General features: G+C 37.7%; 1 protein-coding gene across 1 annotated transcript in view; it reads left to right on the top strand.

Moving 5' to 3' along the window:
* The window catches only part of ANKFN1 (ankyrin repeat and fibronectin type III domain containing 1), a 318382-nt gene that overhangs the window by 208978 nt on the left and 91689 nt on the right, over nt 1-17715 (top strand). The window contains exons 6-7 of the mRNA XM_025362682.1: nt 7665-7859; nt 9645-9758. Coding sequence (XP_025218467.1) covers nt 7665-7859; nt 9645-9758 — 309 coding nt within the window. The remainder of the gene's footprint in view (nt 1-7664; nt 7860-9644; nt 9759-17715) is intronic.

Below are 17715 nucleotides of genomic sequence, written 5' to 3'. Positions count from 1 at the left end.
TCAAGTGTCTTGCATGTTGTGCTTTTAGAGAAGATGTCCATTTTCCCCTTTGAGTTTGATGAGTACCAAAAATTCCTTTCTGTGTCATTTGTTCTGGCTTCTTAAGAAATCACCAGTTACAATCTAAGTTATATAAGGACTTTGTGAGTCAACATTCCGCTGGAAAGTTGCAGAGAACACTTCAGATCCCCATGTCTGGGTGTAATAATTTGTAGGAGAAGAAAGTTTCACAGTAATTAAAATGAAACATTTAATCTCCAGATCTCTAAAACCTCTTTGGAACCACATCTCAATATCCCTGGGAAAATCTGAAAATGTAATAACAACTTGAGACCTCAGTGAAGCCAAAATGGGTCTTGCGTCCTGAATCTTAAGACGGGTAAATTGGAACCAAGTTTTGTGTTTCTCTGGTATAAGAGTTTTCGAATTAAAAATATTTAATATTTAGAATTCCCCTACATTACTTTGTTTGTCATTCCTACCTTAAAACAAGTCAGTGGTGAAGTTGTTAGAAGGTTGTCACTTATAATCAGCAAAAATAAATTTTATTAACTGCCCAGAGTATATTCGTTACAATGCAAGGTTCAAATCTAAGTGACCTTGTTTTCTGCCTTGAAATAACAGAGTTGAAATTGCTATCACTTACTAGTATATATGTCTGAACAGTAGCTAGGATGGAAAAATTTTATTTGAGGCAAGAGGGGTTTTTGATGGAAGAACGTAGAGTTATTTTATAAAACAAATATTTTGATTTATTTTGTGTGCTTTTAAAAATATAAGATCAATGGATGCAATAATAATAAGCAAACCTCCACTAAGAGAGTCTTCTATGTAAAGATTATCATTAGTTTGTTACAAGTTATAAGACAAGTGCTATTATAATGCCAGTTTTGCAAATGAGAAACCTGGGCTCAATATAGCAGAGTAACTGGTTAGGATCACCCATATGTAAGGGCAGCGCTTGATCTATAGGACCCCAAAGCCCTTTTACCATGTTGCTTGCAGTTTGGAAGTACAATCACACGCGCATAACATTTCAGTCAACGCTAAGCTATGTATATGGAGGTGGTCCCATAAAATTGTAAGGGAGCTAAAAAATTCCTATTGCCTAATGATGTTGTAGCTGTCATAACATCACAGTGCAATGCATTATTCACATGTTCGTTGTGATGCTGGTTTAAACAAACCTAGTGTGCTGCCAGTCATATAAAAGTATGGCACATACAATTATGTACAGGACACACTACTTGATAATGACACTAAACTACTATGTTACTGTTTCATATATTTACTATACTTATCCTTATTTTATAGTGTACTCCTTCTACTTATTAAAAAAATGATGAACTGTAAACCAGCCTCAGGTTCTTCAGGAGGTACTCTAGAAGAAGGCATTGTTACCGTGAAAGATGACAGCTCCATGCGTGTTACTGCCCCTTAAGAACTTCCAGTGGGATAAGATGTGGAAGTGGAAAACCGTGATATTGAAAATGTTGACCCTAGGCATAGGTGTAGGCTAGTGTGTGTGTTTGAGTCTTAATTTTTAACAAAAATGGTTTAAAATTGTTTTTTTAATTTTTAAAAAGCTTATAGGATAAGGATATAAAGAAAATATTTTTGTACAGTGGTACTGTTTGTTTGTGTTTTAAGCTGTTATTACAAAAGACTCAAAAAGTTTTTAAAAGTTTATAAAACAAAAGACTTATGGTATGCTAATTTATTATTGAAGAAAGAATTTTTTCTACATTTAGTGTAGCTTAATTGTATAGTGTTTATAAAGTCTACAGTAGTGTCAGTAATGTCCTGCGTCCTCACATTCACTCACCACTCACTCACTGACTCACCCAGCGCAACCTCTAGTCCTGTAAGCACCGTTCAGGGTAAATGCCCTATATAACTCTACCATGTTTTATCCTTTAAGCCATATTTTTAGTATTTTTAGTGTACTTTTTTCTATGTTGTAATCGATTTAGATAAACAAATACTACTGTCTTACAGCTGCCTACAATAGTCAGTACAGCAACATGCTGTACAGGTGTGTGGCTTAGGAGCAAGCAATAGGCTATACCATATAGACTAGATGTGTGGTAGGCTGTACTTGCCAGGTTTGTGTAAGTACACTGTGTAATGTTTGCACAACAATGAAATTGCCTAACGATGCAATTCTCAGAATATACCCCAGTCAGTAAGTGACACATGACTGTAATAGGAAAGCAAATTTCAGTTCAGGATAAGGAAACTTTCCAATTCGGAGTTATATGAAAATGGACAAGGTCATCTCAGTAAACAGTGAGTTCTCCTCATGCAGGAAATTATACAGGACCAAGGGTACTAAAGGAGAGGTATCTGAGGTTGGTTGGAAGGTTTCCTTCTAACTCTGAGATGAAATGATTGTCTTACTGCCTCATTTTGTCATCATTAAAAAAGAGGAACATACCAATAATAATGGAAAAGCTGTCACTAAATCGAAAAATGGCACATCATTAGTAATGGATAAATATGTCTGTCTTTTTCAAGCAAACCAAATAAATTGTACCCTGAAATCCTTAAAAATTAAAATTAGTTTACATTTTACACTCGTTGTATTTTCAAGCTTTAAGCAATTATCAACCGGGCCCAAATTTAGCAATTGCAGGCAAGGGCAAAATTAAGAAACTGTAAGTGGCAATCCATAGGTTAGATTCTAATGGTGAAGAAAATCCCTTCAATCCCTGATCATTATTTATCTCGGGATTTAAACAGTAACTCTAATTGTATTGTTTGAACACAAAGTTCCCGCGCCACCCCCCACCCCATCCCGTAGTTAATTAGCTGGGTAGGTCTTATAACAAATATCCACTCAGAAGCACTGGGAGGTAGAAATGCTGTTGATAATTAAACACCACAATAGCACAGAGCCTGTTTCAGGAGCCACCGACTGGTCTTGCCCCTGCCGACTGCTTACCACACAGTCACAGACCCTCCATTGTGCTGGCATGGCTGCACAGAGGGACAGCTGCTTGGCTGGAGAAGGGACCAATTGCAATGAGAGAAAAGACCAAATCTTGCAAAGAGATCAGGAGTATGGCCTCCAGGGAAAAGTGTCCTGTGGGTGGAAGTGAAAGGGGAATGAATCCAAGAAAAAGAGAAGTGGATGGGCAGGAATGATAAAAACAGACATAGCCTTTCTATTTTCTAAATCAAACCAACCAGTCAAACTGAGTTCACCAATTTCATACCAAATAGATAACAATCAAGAAATTGCAATATATCAATAATAGGTTGATTTGTATTCTATTTGGTTTAGAGAAAATCCACCGAGTTCTTTAAGGTTTAGATGAAGATCTTGAATAAGTCCATCCCATCTCCCTGGGTCTCAATTTCTTCATCTTTAAAATAAGGAAGTTGAAAATGTCCCCATCCTGCCATCAAATCCAGAGGGTAGTAGTTACACTTCTGTAACACCAGATGTTAGTGACAATGAACCTGATCATTATAGATATTCTGACACCACTGACTCTGATACACAAGTTACAAAAGTCTGATTTTTTTTTTATCAAGAGGGATAAAACACCATGAAAACAAACTTGAATAGACTGAAAATTTACCTTTTTTTTTTTTTTAATGCCAATAGGACATCATGTCAGATTACCAGTTATAGGAACAATTCTCTTTTCCTGACCAATCTTGTTTTACCCCATGCATCCCCAGGGTTTTGATACTTGTCGTCCAGTTGAAAACAGGTTATGTAGCTGTGTCATGTATATACCTTTTTGTGTCAAAAGGACATTTAAAATTCAATTAGGATTAGTAAAAATGGCACTTTTCCATTTTATTCCAGTTTTATAAAAAGTAGAGACAGATTGATGTGTATACTTAGGAATTTTTTCCTTTTGTGTTCTGTCGCCAACGAAAGTGGCTAAAGAGCTTTGTGATATACTGGTTCACATCCTACCCCTTTGCACTTGTGGCAACAGATGAGTTTGCAGTTAGCTAACAGAAGTTTCCAAAGGGTTTTGCTGCATTCTAATGCATGTATTTGGGTTAGGGGAATGGAGGGAATGCTCAGAAAGGAAATACATTTTATGCTGGACTCTGGACCATACACCATCTCCAGCTATTTACACACACCTTTCTTTAGCATGCTACAGTTATTAATCTGGACATTGGAGGAATTGGCCACTGTCACTGCTTGTTGTTTGTGCATTTTTTTTAAAGCATATTGGTGCTAGAAAAGGAAGCTAAAGGAAGTGAATCTGTATTGGGGTACAGGAATGAACCTTCTGCAACATCTTAAGATCCACAAATGAAAGGAGATAAAAATAATGTCATAGGTAAGAAACACAGCAACAATGACTTAACCATGTAAATGTGGAGGCTATCAACAAAGAATGGGCTTGAAACATTATTAAAAAAATTGATAATGATTTATTTAATATGATTTCTCAATTGTAAAAAAAAGAAAAGAAAAGAAAATGCCCCCATTCCAGGGTGGCAAAAATAGAAATGGGATTCCCAGAACAATTTTCAAGCTTCCAAAAAGCCTAACTATCACACCATTACTCAAGATAAACTACACAGTCTAATATAATTATCATATTTACTTGCTTCTACTTAAAATTTATTAACCCAGTTTGTTAGGTTGATTATCTCATTCTGAACAGATGCTGCTTCTATTGATGGTTATATACGTCATTAATAATAGGGAGAAACCTGATCACTTTATAAGTCAGCTGGTTTGGTAGACAAAAAAAAACTTTCAAAAGAGGGTGTTTTATTAGGCTATTAAAAAAATCCACTGGAAAAAATAAATAAAGGTTTGCTTGCTGAAATGGTTGGAAACCAGTGGCTCAGTCAGTCCTTCTCTGACTTGTGCATGCAATTACTTTTCACAACAGATGCAAATGATAGTCTCAAGGGCACCTGTGGACTTAACCTGGAAAAAAGGGATAGAGTTTTACCAAGTTTCCCTTTTTTCAAAATCTTCAATTTTTGAAAACACTTTCCATTCTTCTCCATAATAGACCTATTTAATTTCTAAATAATATGCTTAATCAAAATCTGCACGTAAAATTAGATGCTCCAAGAAGACACATTCTTTCCTATTGTGTTTTTAGAGATGATCATTTCTCCCCCTACTTCACCCACCATCACTACCATATTACATTAGAGTTTAGATATCCCAGTTTGAGGTGCACTGGGATCTAAATAATCTTGCAGGGCTCACCCAGCTATAAAATTCTGTCTTTAAGTTTCTGAAGAGGCAAAATGCATTATCTTGAAGAGGTGGAATTCCTTTACCATTATAACGCAAATTGCATCTAAAGCCTAGAAGGAAAGGGAAAATGCAGAAACAATATGTGTGGCTCTAGGGAAAGCAGAAAAATTGTCAGAAGGAGCCAAGCATAGCTCAAGAGAAGCTGTCCATCTGAAATGCCACCTGGAATTCACACCAGTAATAACTGTTGTGGATATAAAAATTAATAGGGGAGATTTCATAGTATTAGAAAAATTTATTTTTATAAATCATGTGTCTATCACGCAAGTGTTGACGCATGCATGCAATTCAAACATCAGGCATACAATAAAAAGCTCACTGGATAACTTAACAAGGACAATTCCCCCATTTTCTCTATAATTTGGAGTGGAAGAAGGAGGGGGGAGTGGGTAGAGAGTGCAGTTACTGGGTCAATTAATCAACCTGAAAACTGTGACACAAACTCTGACGCCTAACCTATGTCTAAAAATACACAAATGTATACGAATTTGTTTTAAACTGTCAATGCCTATATTTAGGACCTTCCCAGCAAGGCTATAATGAGACTGTGTTTGAGGGCTTCAGTCATAGCAGACTCTACCATTAATCTGAAGTTAGTTAAATTAACAGCATTTAGTACTGACTTGTCAATCTCACTGCTCCAGGAAATTGCACCTTGAGGCTACTAATATTGCCAATTTTTCCACTGGAGTGTGCGCCCGCGTGTGTGTGTGTGTATTTTTTTTCTCCAGAACCTCTGCATTCATACCCCATCATTGCTTCCCTACGTCCACAGCACTTATATTATCATTTATTCTGGCCTCCTTTAGCCTTCCCCAGGGATTCTGCATAGTGTAGCTGCTCAGTGAAAGAGTTTTTTAGCTTTATATTTATTTGTTTATTTTTCTGTCATGGCTCATGACTGAGGCTTTTAAAAAAAAGTGTGACAGTATTTAGAGTACATGATTGACTGCTACAGCAACATTCATTAACCATGACAAATCTGCAGCGAAACACAGTCCTGAGTGTTCTAAACAGCAACTTTAAAAAAAAAGAAGAAAGAAAGAAAAAGAAAAAAGACTCAACTCATTTTTCATTGACCTCATCTGTAAATAAATTTAGACTGATGGTGCACAGAGGCAATAATAAATTAGTATTCATTTCCTGTAATTAATGCAAACATGCCTATGAACACAGAGAATATGAATATATAACCACCTAATTTCCATTTCAAAATACACCTAACAAATTTTCACTTGAGTTATCTTCACAATATATTCCCCCTTAATTAGAAGAATGAAATAGTTATATTTCTTTCCCACCCACCAGAGAGAAATATTGTTTTGGTCATAGGGAGTGTCAAACACATTTCAGCAACAGATCTACAGGACTTTATTCTGGTTTACTTGGTTATTCTGTGATCCCCTACCATATTCCCATGCTGAGGTCATCTTTTGTCACTTAACCAGAAGGGGCTCTGAAGTGACCAAGTGACCATCATGGCAGGCCCTCATATGCATAACAGCCATGAGGAGATCATAAGAGGCAGCCTCACTGCTCACCACAAGAAAGGGAAATGTTCCTTGCCATTCATTGACATGAACACAAGGGCAGGATGGCTAAACAATCTGATGTAAACCAAAGAAGACTATCACATATTGGGTAAAATAGAAATAGCATGCTCTCCAACCTCTCTCAGCAAGAGGGGCTTTATAGAACTTATCCTTTTGAGCGTTGGTATCTCTGGAGATCATTCCTACCATTATACCACAATCAAAGATCAATTTCTGATCACATTCAAGTCAGCCAGTCATCAGAACTCACTAGCTCAGCTGTGGCAGCAGTAGTGGAACTCTTTGTAAGCAATAAATACATTGATTAACAATAATAAAACTATGCCTCTAAGATACGCATACAAAAATGTCTATAAGCTGGGAAGAATGTGTTAAAGGCAGAAAATCTGAATCAGGTTCTACCAAAAACAAAACAGAACTTCATCAGAATGCAACTTGCCTCATGGATGACTTTTCCTAGGGTCTTCCTGGCCGTACGGAGTTTTGCCCCTTCGTGTTTGTCCTTCCGGAGGTCATGGCAACAAATGTGTACTCTCTGGATGAGAAGTGGTCCTTTTGGGTACTTGATGGTGGAATTCTAATTAGCTGAGTTAAGCAGATAATTGAAGTGCGTGTTATAGGAGGGCCAGAGAGCAATGGGAATATATTAATGTGATGAATTTACCACTTAATCTGATCGCAAGTGTCACTAATTAGACCTTATCATAGTAAGGTACTTGATAACAAACACAGATCCCACTTTTCCCAGGCTTTTTTTTTTTTTTTCAAATCATAGTAGACTCTGGGATGTATCCTTCCAATGAAGGAAGCATTTCCCCAGAAAGAAAGAAGTAATCCCATTTCTTTCCCTTTAGTTGTCAGCCTGGAAAGCCGAGCAATGCACCTCAACACACTGGTCCAGGAAGCCCAGGAGAGGGTGAGTGAACTGTCTGCCCAGGTGGAGAATGAAGGATTCACTCTGGACAACACAGAGAAAGAGAAACAGCTGAAAGCTTGGGAGTGGAGGTATCGGCTCTACAGACGCATGAAAACAGGCTTTGAGCATGCCAGTGAGTATAAGCAGAAAACGTCTACGTTTCACTAGACTGAGCTTCAGTTTGAGACAGCCAGGCCTTCTTTTAATGACTTTTTTTTTTTTCCCCCCAGCTCTACAGGGTCATGGATGGCCGTTGTCAGCCTGTGTGGAGCAAGGGCTCTGAGAGGCTGTCAAAGGGTCTTTTGTCTTGCTTGAGTTTCTGGCTCCTGTTGGGTGCTCTGACCACAGCCATGAGGCTTCATGCCTCTGGCCTCTCTCCACCATGTCACACTCATCTAGCACTTTCCACCCGCTATGCCCTAACGCCTAATGACCTGGATGGTCTGATGCCCTAGGTGGCTATATTTTGGGATAAGGAGGTGGAAAAATATTTGTTTGCCTGTTTGTCCAGTTTCTGCTTCAAGCTCAAGTTTAAGTTGTTTTCAACTCTCCACTGCATTTTTTATATAGAGCTATAAAGTGAACTTCAGTTAACACAGGCAACCGAAAAGAACAGTCAGTCAACTCAAGAATTATGCTTTTGTCTGCACTTCCATTCTCTTTACCAATTCTTTTTGTTAGTTTAAGAAAAGCCTTCTTTTTGGATAATACTCATTAGCACTGAAAAGTAATGCTGAGTGTAGCTCCTGATATAAAAGCAAAATATAAAATTCAAACACTTGTGAAATGTTAAACTCTCATTCTAGAAGGAGATCTTATCTAAACAGCAACAACAAAAAATTAGGCTTGAAATTTTAAATATAAGGGAAATTTCATTAGTTTGAAAATTCTCTGCCTCTGCTGTAGGAACCTTAGTTGTGATGTAGACAAAGACCAAAGACAGTGATGATGTTTTCTTAAGTACTACTGTACACTAAGTACCAAATCTAGGCCTAATCCTTTCTCTTGGAGCAAATAACTTAGCTACATTAATGAAAGTTTGATTTCAGCATCAACACTCTCCAGCAAGGCTGGAGGGTGCATGGGTTTGTTTAAAGAGATTCAGCACTTGCTTTAATAAATGCATTTGCTATTGTTCCTCATGTAGGACAGCGTAATACTAGAAACAGACATATTTTCAGACTTGATGTCAATTTTTGTAATTTTCTAAATTATAAAACACCTTCTACGTGTTAAGCAATACCAAAAGCCATCAGGAGTCCTTTAAAACCTGAGGTTAGTGGACATGACATCCACCCATAAATTTTTTTCTCAGAAAATACTGCTCATTTGTAATAGGAGAAAGCCTGAGAGCAAGGTGAGTTAGAATTCTATCAATACTGGAAAGAGCCCAGAGGTAGGCATCTGAAGCCAGGGGCTGTCATCCTGGCTGTTTGTCTTCACTGTGTTCTTGAACAAGGAATTTGGCCACTTGGGGCTGCAGTTGCCTCACACCAAAAGTGAGGGTGCTGTTACTTGCCCTTCCTACCTAGCAGGGCTGCAAAAAGCCTCCAGTGAAACGATGTACTTTATAAAACATAAGGGTGTCCACAGACAATGTAGGATCCTGCTATCCCTTCCTGCCCTTCTCTTCACTGATCCAGCCCAATCTCCTATCATGTTTGCAGGATGCTTTAGGAAGGCTTAACTGGTATTATTTACCTTTTCAGAAAATGTTCTATTGCTCAAATAAGACCCCAATGGCAACAAATAAAAGCCATTGAGACATCTAATGAAAATGTTCAAAAGCAAAAGCTATTAGGCTCTACAAACAAATATTTCCATAGTGTGTATTTCAGGGTATCCTTTGAAGAGGGAGGAACGTTGTTTGAAAAGGATTTGCTGTGTTAAGATCCTTGTGTTTTTCCTTCTGTCCCAGGAGCCCCTGAGATGCCAACCAATGTCTGTCTCATGGTAACCAGCAGCACATCACTCACTATCAGCTTCCAAGAACCTCTTAGCGTCAATGCAGCTGTAGTTACCAGGTATAAAGGTACTGGACCCAAGGCATTTTTTTCATCACTCCTTCTTAAAAAAGCATCTGCTATTTGAGAATCAATTGTGCATTTTTTGTGTGTGTTTTTCCTGCTGATAGGAATGTGTTTATCCCATTGACTTTTGGAGTTGAAATATTTCCATAGGCGCTCATGTAAAGGAACAATCAAGTGACTAAGAATGTCACAGAAAGGAAGAACCACAAGACCAGGCTGTCATTTCAAGCCCCTCAATTACTGTTTCATTCATGTCTGCAGAGGTCCTGCTCTATGCACAGCGTAGGGCTGGGGACAGGTCTGAGTAGGAAATACTGAAGAATCAGACTTGATCCAAGGATCTGAGGGGCTGTGATATGGAACATACTAAATAGGGGTAAAAAAAAAAAAAAAAAAAAAAAAAGAACTAAAGCCAGGTAACAGGGTTGAGGTTTTTCAGAAATGCAGATAAAGGACATTGGAGGTCAGGAAAGAACAAATGGAAGATAAAATGGTGGGATCAGTAAGGGTCCCCTGGGGTGGAGGTGGCATTCAGGCCTGGCTATGACGGATAAATAGGCTTTGGACTGGAAGATACTAGGGGGAAAGTAAATTCCAAATGGAAAGGACAATGAACACAAGTATAAAAACAAGAACATACCAGAACAGGTAGAGCAAACTAAGGCAACAAGTAGAGGAAATAGAAAATAGCATGGCTCCAAATGAGCGTAGGGTCATGAGAAGGTGCAGTAACATGTTAAGATTAAAGAAGGAAACTAGGATCAACAGATAAGGATGGAATGAGGCTTGGAATTAAGGCTCAGGAGTTTAGACTTTATGTGATGAATTCTGCAGAACCATTGAATAAGGTAGGGACAGGATCAGAGGTAGACTTTTGAAAGATTGGAGTGGTAATACTGTGTATGATTTATTGAGAGAAATACAGATTTAGAATAAGGAATGAATTATGAACCTATTCAAGAGGAAGTCATAACAGCCTGACCTGGCTACGATGGCAGCACTGGGAAAAGAAAAGGAAAGCCCAGAGGAAAAAGGTACTGCAGAAGTATTGTGATGATAACATCTAGTGCTTACATAGCACCTACTATGCACCAGGCACCATTTAGAGCCGTTTAAAGTTTTAACTCTATTTAATCCTCACAATGATCTCATGAGACAAGTATTGTTATGATTCCAACTTTGCAGATGGAAAAACAGAGGCAATGAGAAGTTAAGGAATCTGCCTAAATGCTTACAACAGAGCCAGAATCATCCCGTTATGCTGACTCTTGAATACGAGCAACAAAAAAGGAAAGCTATTTTCTGGATTCACAAGGATGTATGGAATTACACTGAACGGCCCTAAAAGCTGATAAAACTCTCCACACATATTCCAGGGTTCCAGGCTACAGTGTGGACTTTCTTTGCATTCAGGTCACTATGGCTCTCTCTGCCCACAAACATGTCCAAGTAGTGCACATGCCTTCCTTTCTCCTTCTCAGGACTGTCCCTCGGGGGAACTTCATATGTCTCTGCAAACTTTACTCTGCCCACACCCTGTAGCTTTCTTGGGTACTTAGAATTTTCCAGATAACGCCACTGTGTTTGTAATACTTTAGATAAGGCAGCATTGAATTGATTATCCCTGGATTTTCTGTATCAGTCTAAGAGAAACCAGCCTTAGGGTAATAAGGACAGCAGATAAATGAAACCACCCAGGATGGCCCCCCACAGCCATCCTTTGAAACAGCTCTGATACCTTCTCTTGGTTGTCTGTTCTGCCAAGACTGAAATCCAGAGCAAGTGTTTGTAGACAATGTTAGATATGGGTATTTTCTTTTCTTTCTACCTCTCTCCAGCTCAGGATTTTGATGAAGAGTTTCATCAGTGCTGCCCACCTTGACATTTCCTTCTTACTTTGATGAGTGAGCTGTCAGGAACCAGTGTGTCCAGACTGTCAGCAATTTAATACTTACCCATAATGCTGGCAAATTCTATCCGCATTCACATATTAACACTTCTCATCTCAGGAGACTTGCATTTGGGTGAGGTTGAAATGAAAGGTCACAAGTGGGTTCTGTTAGAGACTGGAGGGGATTAATTAAGCATTATAAATAGAATTGTCTGTTGCATTATGGAGTAGGTTTCCTTGTGTTAATTTATAAGGTCATAAATTGAGTCCTTAACCCGACCACTCTCAAGGGTTATTTAGAACAGCTGGTAGACTACTGTATCCACAGGGACAGCAGTGCAGTTTTTAATTCAGGGGTTGAAATCATTATTTAACTATGAAAATATTAGCAAAATTACCCTGAGACAGGATAATCATTTTATTTGCAAAAAAAGAAAGAAAAGAAAAAGAAGAAACAATTGGGAAATCTACAGAATGAAATGACAATTATCTAATTGGTTAGAGGGAAAGTTTGCCCCTGCGGTATTCAGGGTTTGGCAAAAACATCTCAGACTATTCTCCAGAATTTCTGGGTTCAGCAAAACCTCAAGCCTATTTTGACAACTCAATGTTTTCCTCCTTCATGCTTAAGCTAGGGTATATTTGAAAGGAAATCTAAATCCTTCTGTTTCTCATTTGTTTACACTCAATGCGTCAACATATTGTTTTATAAGAGTTCGCTGATATGTAGACATCTTTTTAAGAGCATCTCTTTTGAAGTTTTCTTCACACCATGGGGACATGCACCAGGCCAACTGCCATCACAGCTTGGAGATTAAAGGCATCAATTTCCACATCAAATCTAGGAAACAGTTTTCAGTGAGACCCACGTGATTTTTTCTGAATTTCCCCCTGAATGCAGTAAAACAGGGCTAGGAGAGCTACTGTCTGTTTCTAGGTGTTTTCTCCTTGGATTCAAAGGAGGTTTGCATCTTTTGGTCTCATCTCACCCATTTTTATGGCTGACAGAGGAAAACCTATAGTTATTTCAGATGCTTTGATGCTTTGGACAATTGCCAGAACTTTGTTCCACATTTTCTCCTCACTGCCTTGGGTCACCTGCCTGAACCTCTCATTTGCAGATTATGTCATTTCTTTGCAGGCCTGAGGCAGAAAATATTTGCAAAAGTGATTTTACTGCTCCTTGCAGGGTCGGGGGATGGTTAGGAAGGCATCCTGAAAGAGGTGCAGTACAATACCTCTTTTCCATCCACAAGATGTAACATTTTCTAGTTTTTCTCTTTTTTTCTTAATCGGGCCTGGAAGTGGCTATACCTTGGGGTTTGCTAATTACAACATGCTGCAGTAGTTGCTGCATTGCCTGTGTGCAGTACCCGGGTTCTGGGTGGTACCCTTGCCCGCGTCTTTTCCTACCTCATTCCCTAACAGATTAGAAACCACCACCCTAGTTCCTTCCTACAAAGACTTGTAATAGCAAATTGTTTAACTGCTCGTCATTTGATGACGTTTTTTTAAAGTAAAAAGCATCTCTCCTTGCAGAAACTGCCAGGGCCCTTCAGGAGCTCATAGTGTATCTGCTTCTGCAGGGACCAGGCCCATATCTCTGCCAACTACCACCTTCAGTTTCCTTCTCAGGAGAAGCAGCCAAAAAATTCCAGGGAGGTGTATGAGGGCATTTCAGCTTCTACGAAGGAGAGTCTACCATTGGGACATTAAAACCCTCAGGGTCGATCATTTATAATAATAATAATGAGAACTTGATCATAACCTGATGACTTGGACCATCTTTTCTACAAGACTGGAGAAAACCCTGACCTTACAGAGCGTGGGTGCCCATTGCTGTGTTATGTATTCTTTTTACCCTTTCTGTTTTTTCCTCCTACACCTTGTAGTTGAGTGGATAGTTACCTATCAAGAAAAATGCATTCCATTAAAGAATATAATTATTTCTATGTTTAATTATTGAAGGACTAGTCTGATCATAGGTATGAGGTAGCTACCTTCATTACTAGACTGAAGTGATACAATTCCACAAAGCAAAAGTATTTATAACTTTCTTTAGCCTCTTTGGGGAAAGAGAGGTGAGGAGGAGGCCAAAGGTTTGCAGATGAGAGCAATGAGGAGGAGCAGGAAATGTTGTCTAGAGGACATGAAACTTAGTGGATTAACAATTTTTGTGTTGGGGTGAAAACATGAAAGTGGGGTTAGTGACTAAATGTATGATGGAGAAAAATAACAAGTCTGGTGGGGATGAGAGGATGAAAAATGAAAGGCAATACTGCTCAAGAGTCACTTCTTCTAAGCTGCTAAGGCTTCTACATCCTTACTCATCCTACTTTCATTCACTAGTTGCTGAGTTGTCAGGATCTGGCCAATTTATTCTCCAACCGTCTTGTAAACCACCTCAAAACCTTTCTCCAATAATGTATATTGTCAAGAACAGCTTTTCTGCATTTTCATCATTTAACAAAATGTTAACCCTCAAACAATATTGTATAGGAATATATATACATATAAAAGTCAGGCCGGGCGCAGTGGCTCACACCTGTAATACCAGCACTTTGGAAGCCCGAGTTGGGCGGATCACGAGGTCAGGAGATGGAGACCATCCTGGCTAACACGGTGAAACCCCGTCTCTACTAAAAAATGCAAAAAATTAGCCGGGTGTGGTGGTGGGCGCCTGTAATCCCAGCTACTTGGGAGGCTTAGACAGGAGAATGGTGTGAACCTGGGAGGTGGAACTTGCAGTGAGCCGAGATCGTGCCACTGCACTCCAGCCTGGGCAACAGAGCGAGACTCCATCTCAAGAGAAAAAAAAAAAGGTCAAAGTCCTTCGCCCTTCTTCCAATCATATTCATACCTCAAAGTCTGTAGTGAGTTTGATGTATGTCCTTACAAATTCTTTTTTGATACATATATGCACATGGATATGTACAAAGATTTATAGTTTTGTTTGTGTGCTCTAATACAAATATTATATTGTTTTTCTAATCCTACAACTGGAGTTTTTTCCACTCAGTGATATTTTTACAGTTCAACAGTATAAATTACACATCTATGTAAATGTGTTTGACTTCTCTTACAGTTGTATAATATTCCTATTCCACAGAAAGGTATAATCATTCTCCTATTGATGGATATTGGTTATTTTAATTTTTTCTGTTATATAATGTTACAATCCTTATATGTGTCTCTCTTTTATCTGGAGAATATTTTTCTAGTATTGTTAACTAGAAGCAGAAGGGACTGTTTGTGGATTCACACACTGTCCCATTGATCTGTCTATACCAGTGTTACTATCACATATACCGTAATTTTACAGTATATTTTAACATCTGGTAAGGCAAGTTCCTCACCATTACAATCTTTTGCAAAATGTCTTTATTATTCACACACATTGTCTCTTACAAATGAATTTTAGAATTGGCCTTTCAAGTTCACTTTAAAAAATCTTATTTGTTGGATTTACATCATATTTCTAAATTAATTTGGGGAGAATCTCATCCATGAGCTGTCTTCCTAATCAGGTTGAATTGTATATATTCAGAACAGTCTAATTATTTTCTTTATATAGATATTCTATATTTCATATTGAGTTTCATGCTAGCTATATTTTACAGTTTTTGTGGCTGCTGTGAATGAACTCTCTTTTCAGGACATTTAGTTGTGGGACAATAGAAGAGTATTGCTAATTAAAAAAACATTAATTGTCTGCTCTACTAAAATCTCTTACTAATAGCTTTTTATCAGTAGATTATCTTGCATCTCATGAGTTTTTTTTTTTTTTGCATATTGTCTTTAAGAAGGATGCATTTGTCTCTTTCTAATTTTTTTTTCTTTTTCTGATCTCAGTTCTTTGACAAGAATCAATGTGAATTCAGTTCCCACTATATTGTGAATAGTAGCTGTGAGAGTTGGTGTCTGTCTCTCTTATCTGCTTTTAGCAAAATTCATATGATATTTTACCATTAAGTATGACTTCTACTGTAGGTTTCTGGTGGATACCCTTTATCAAATTAAAGAGGTCTTATTTTCTTACCAGCTTAGTAAAAGTGTTTTTGTTTTATTTTGTGTAAAAAAGATATGTTAAATTATATCGTGATTTTACTATATTTTTCCTAGAAATCATCATTTTCATCTGGATTACGATTATTGATACAGTGTTGTTGAACATAATGTTTAAATCACTGTGATTATAGTCCCTTTAATATTTCAAAAGCTTGTGCTTTTGTGCCTTTTCTTTTAGAATTATTGAACATTTGACTGTTTTGTTGGTTTGTTTGAAGAGCTTTTTGATTCATAAAACCTATGTTTTGCTTATTTTCTATTGTATTAATTTTGGGTTTTAATGTTACCAATTCCTGCTACTTTCTATGGGCTTACTTTATTATTTCCTTACTAGTTTTGTTTTCTTTTATTTGAAACTTAATTTACTTGTTCCTTTATTTTTCTTGTTTTCTAATCCATGGGTTTAAGGCTACAAATGTTCCCCTGAGTACTGTTTTGTCCATATCCAAAACGTTTAAAATGTAGTATTGTAAGTATCATTTATTTGTAAACAATTGTAATTTGTTTCACTTCCATGTTAATCCAAGAGTTTTTCAAGGAATCACTTTAAATTTCCAAGTGGCCCGATTTTATTTGGTGTATTTTTATTGTTAATGTCTAATTTTATTATGCACATATTTTAAAAATCCAAAAATATGGACTACAGTCCTTTCGGGAATTTAACATTCTTACTTGTGGCTAACTACTGAATCAGTTGTATATGTGCCATATGTGATATTTGTAAAGAGTGTGTAAACTCTTTAGGTTATAAAGTATGAATATGTATGTGTATTGTTTAAGAACCCTGATTTTTCCTTAAAGTATTTGTCCCTTTGGTCTTTGATCTCTGAAAAAGCTGCTTGATTTGTCTTGCTTCATGCAGTTTGACTTGATTTCTATTTCAGTTATAGTTCACATTGCTTCGTCTATGTTTCCATTGCCTGCTGTCTTTTCTCTCCCTGTTGTTCTCCTTTCTAGGACATTTGCAATGCATTGTGTCTTGTAAAGGGTGTATAGTTAATCTATATGCTCAATCTAAGAGTCTGTCTTTTTTCATATACACATTTAATAGTTTTGTCCCAGGTGATATAGGGTTTTTTTTTTAAATTTGTGCTGAAAAGCTTATAATGAAAAGTAGGCAGTGGTTTACTTCATTCTTCCTACTCTCTTCTCAGAGTCAGCCACTTTTAACTTTTTTTAGTTCTATCAGTTACCTCTAATTAATAAGCTTCTATGGCTTTTTTTTTTTTTTTTTTTTTAGACGGAGTCTCATTCTGCCACCCAGGCTGGAGTACAGTGGCGTGATCCTGGCTCACTGCATCACTGCGCCCTCTACCTCCTGGGTTCAAGTGATTCTTGTGCCTCAGACTCCCGAGTAGCTGAGACTATAGGTGCATGCTACCACCACCCGGCTAATGAGACGAGGTTTCACCATGTTGGCCAGGCTGGTCTTGAACTTCTGACCTCTAGTGATCCACTCACCTTGGCCTCCCAAAGTGCTGGGATTACAGGAATGAGTCACTGCACCCAGTCAGCTGTTTCTTGATTTGTCAATACCTATGCAATTATAGCTACAAAAGAAAAGCCCTTAACTCTCATAATATTGCACTCCTCTGCACTCCCTTATTCTCTCAATATAGCTATATTTCTATTTTAATTGTCAACTATGTTTATACATTATGAGTGTACACATTTTTTATGTTGCAAAGTCAAGCAGTGTACTATGATTATATTTCCTTTCCCATGTATTTTCTTCATATCTCTAATTACCTTTTTTCTCTTCTACATTATTTACAATCAACATAATCTCATTTCCTTTCAAAAGTTCCTTTCAGAGTATTACGTATTTCCCCAAGAGTAGTACCTATTTTCCCTCTCAGCATATTTTCTACTCCTGTTCCACTACATGGTAATAACTCATTAGGGTTGCCATTAGGGAAATGCAAATTAAAACTGCAATGAACTATCACTACATGCCTATCACAGTAACAAAGAGTTTAAACATAGTGACAGTAGCAAAT

This window comes from Theropithecus gelada, chromosome 16 (assembly GCF_003255815.1).
Source record: "Theropithecus gelada isolate Dixy chromosome 16, Tgel_1.0, whole genome shotgun sequence".
Lineage (NCBI taxonomy): Eukaryota > Metazoa > Chordata > Mammalia > Primates > Cercopithecidae > Theropithecus > Theropithecus gelada.
The sequence above is the reverse complement of the archived record's forward strand: the minus strand, read 5'-3'. Positions and strand labels throughout refer to the sequence as shown.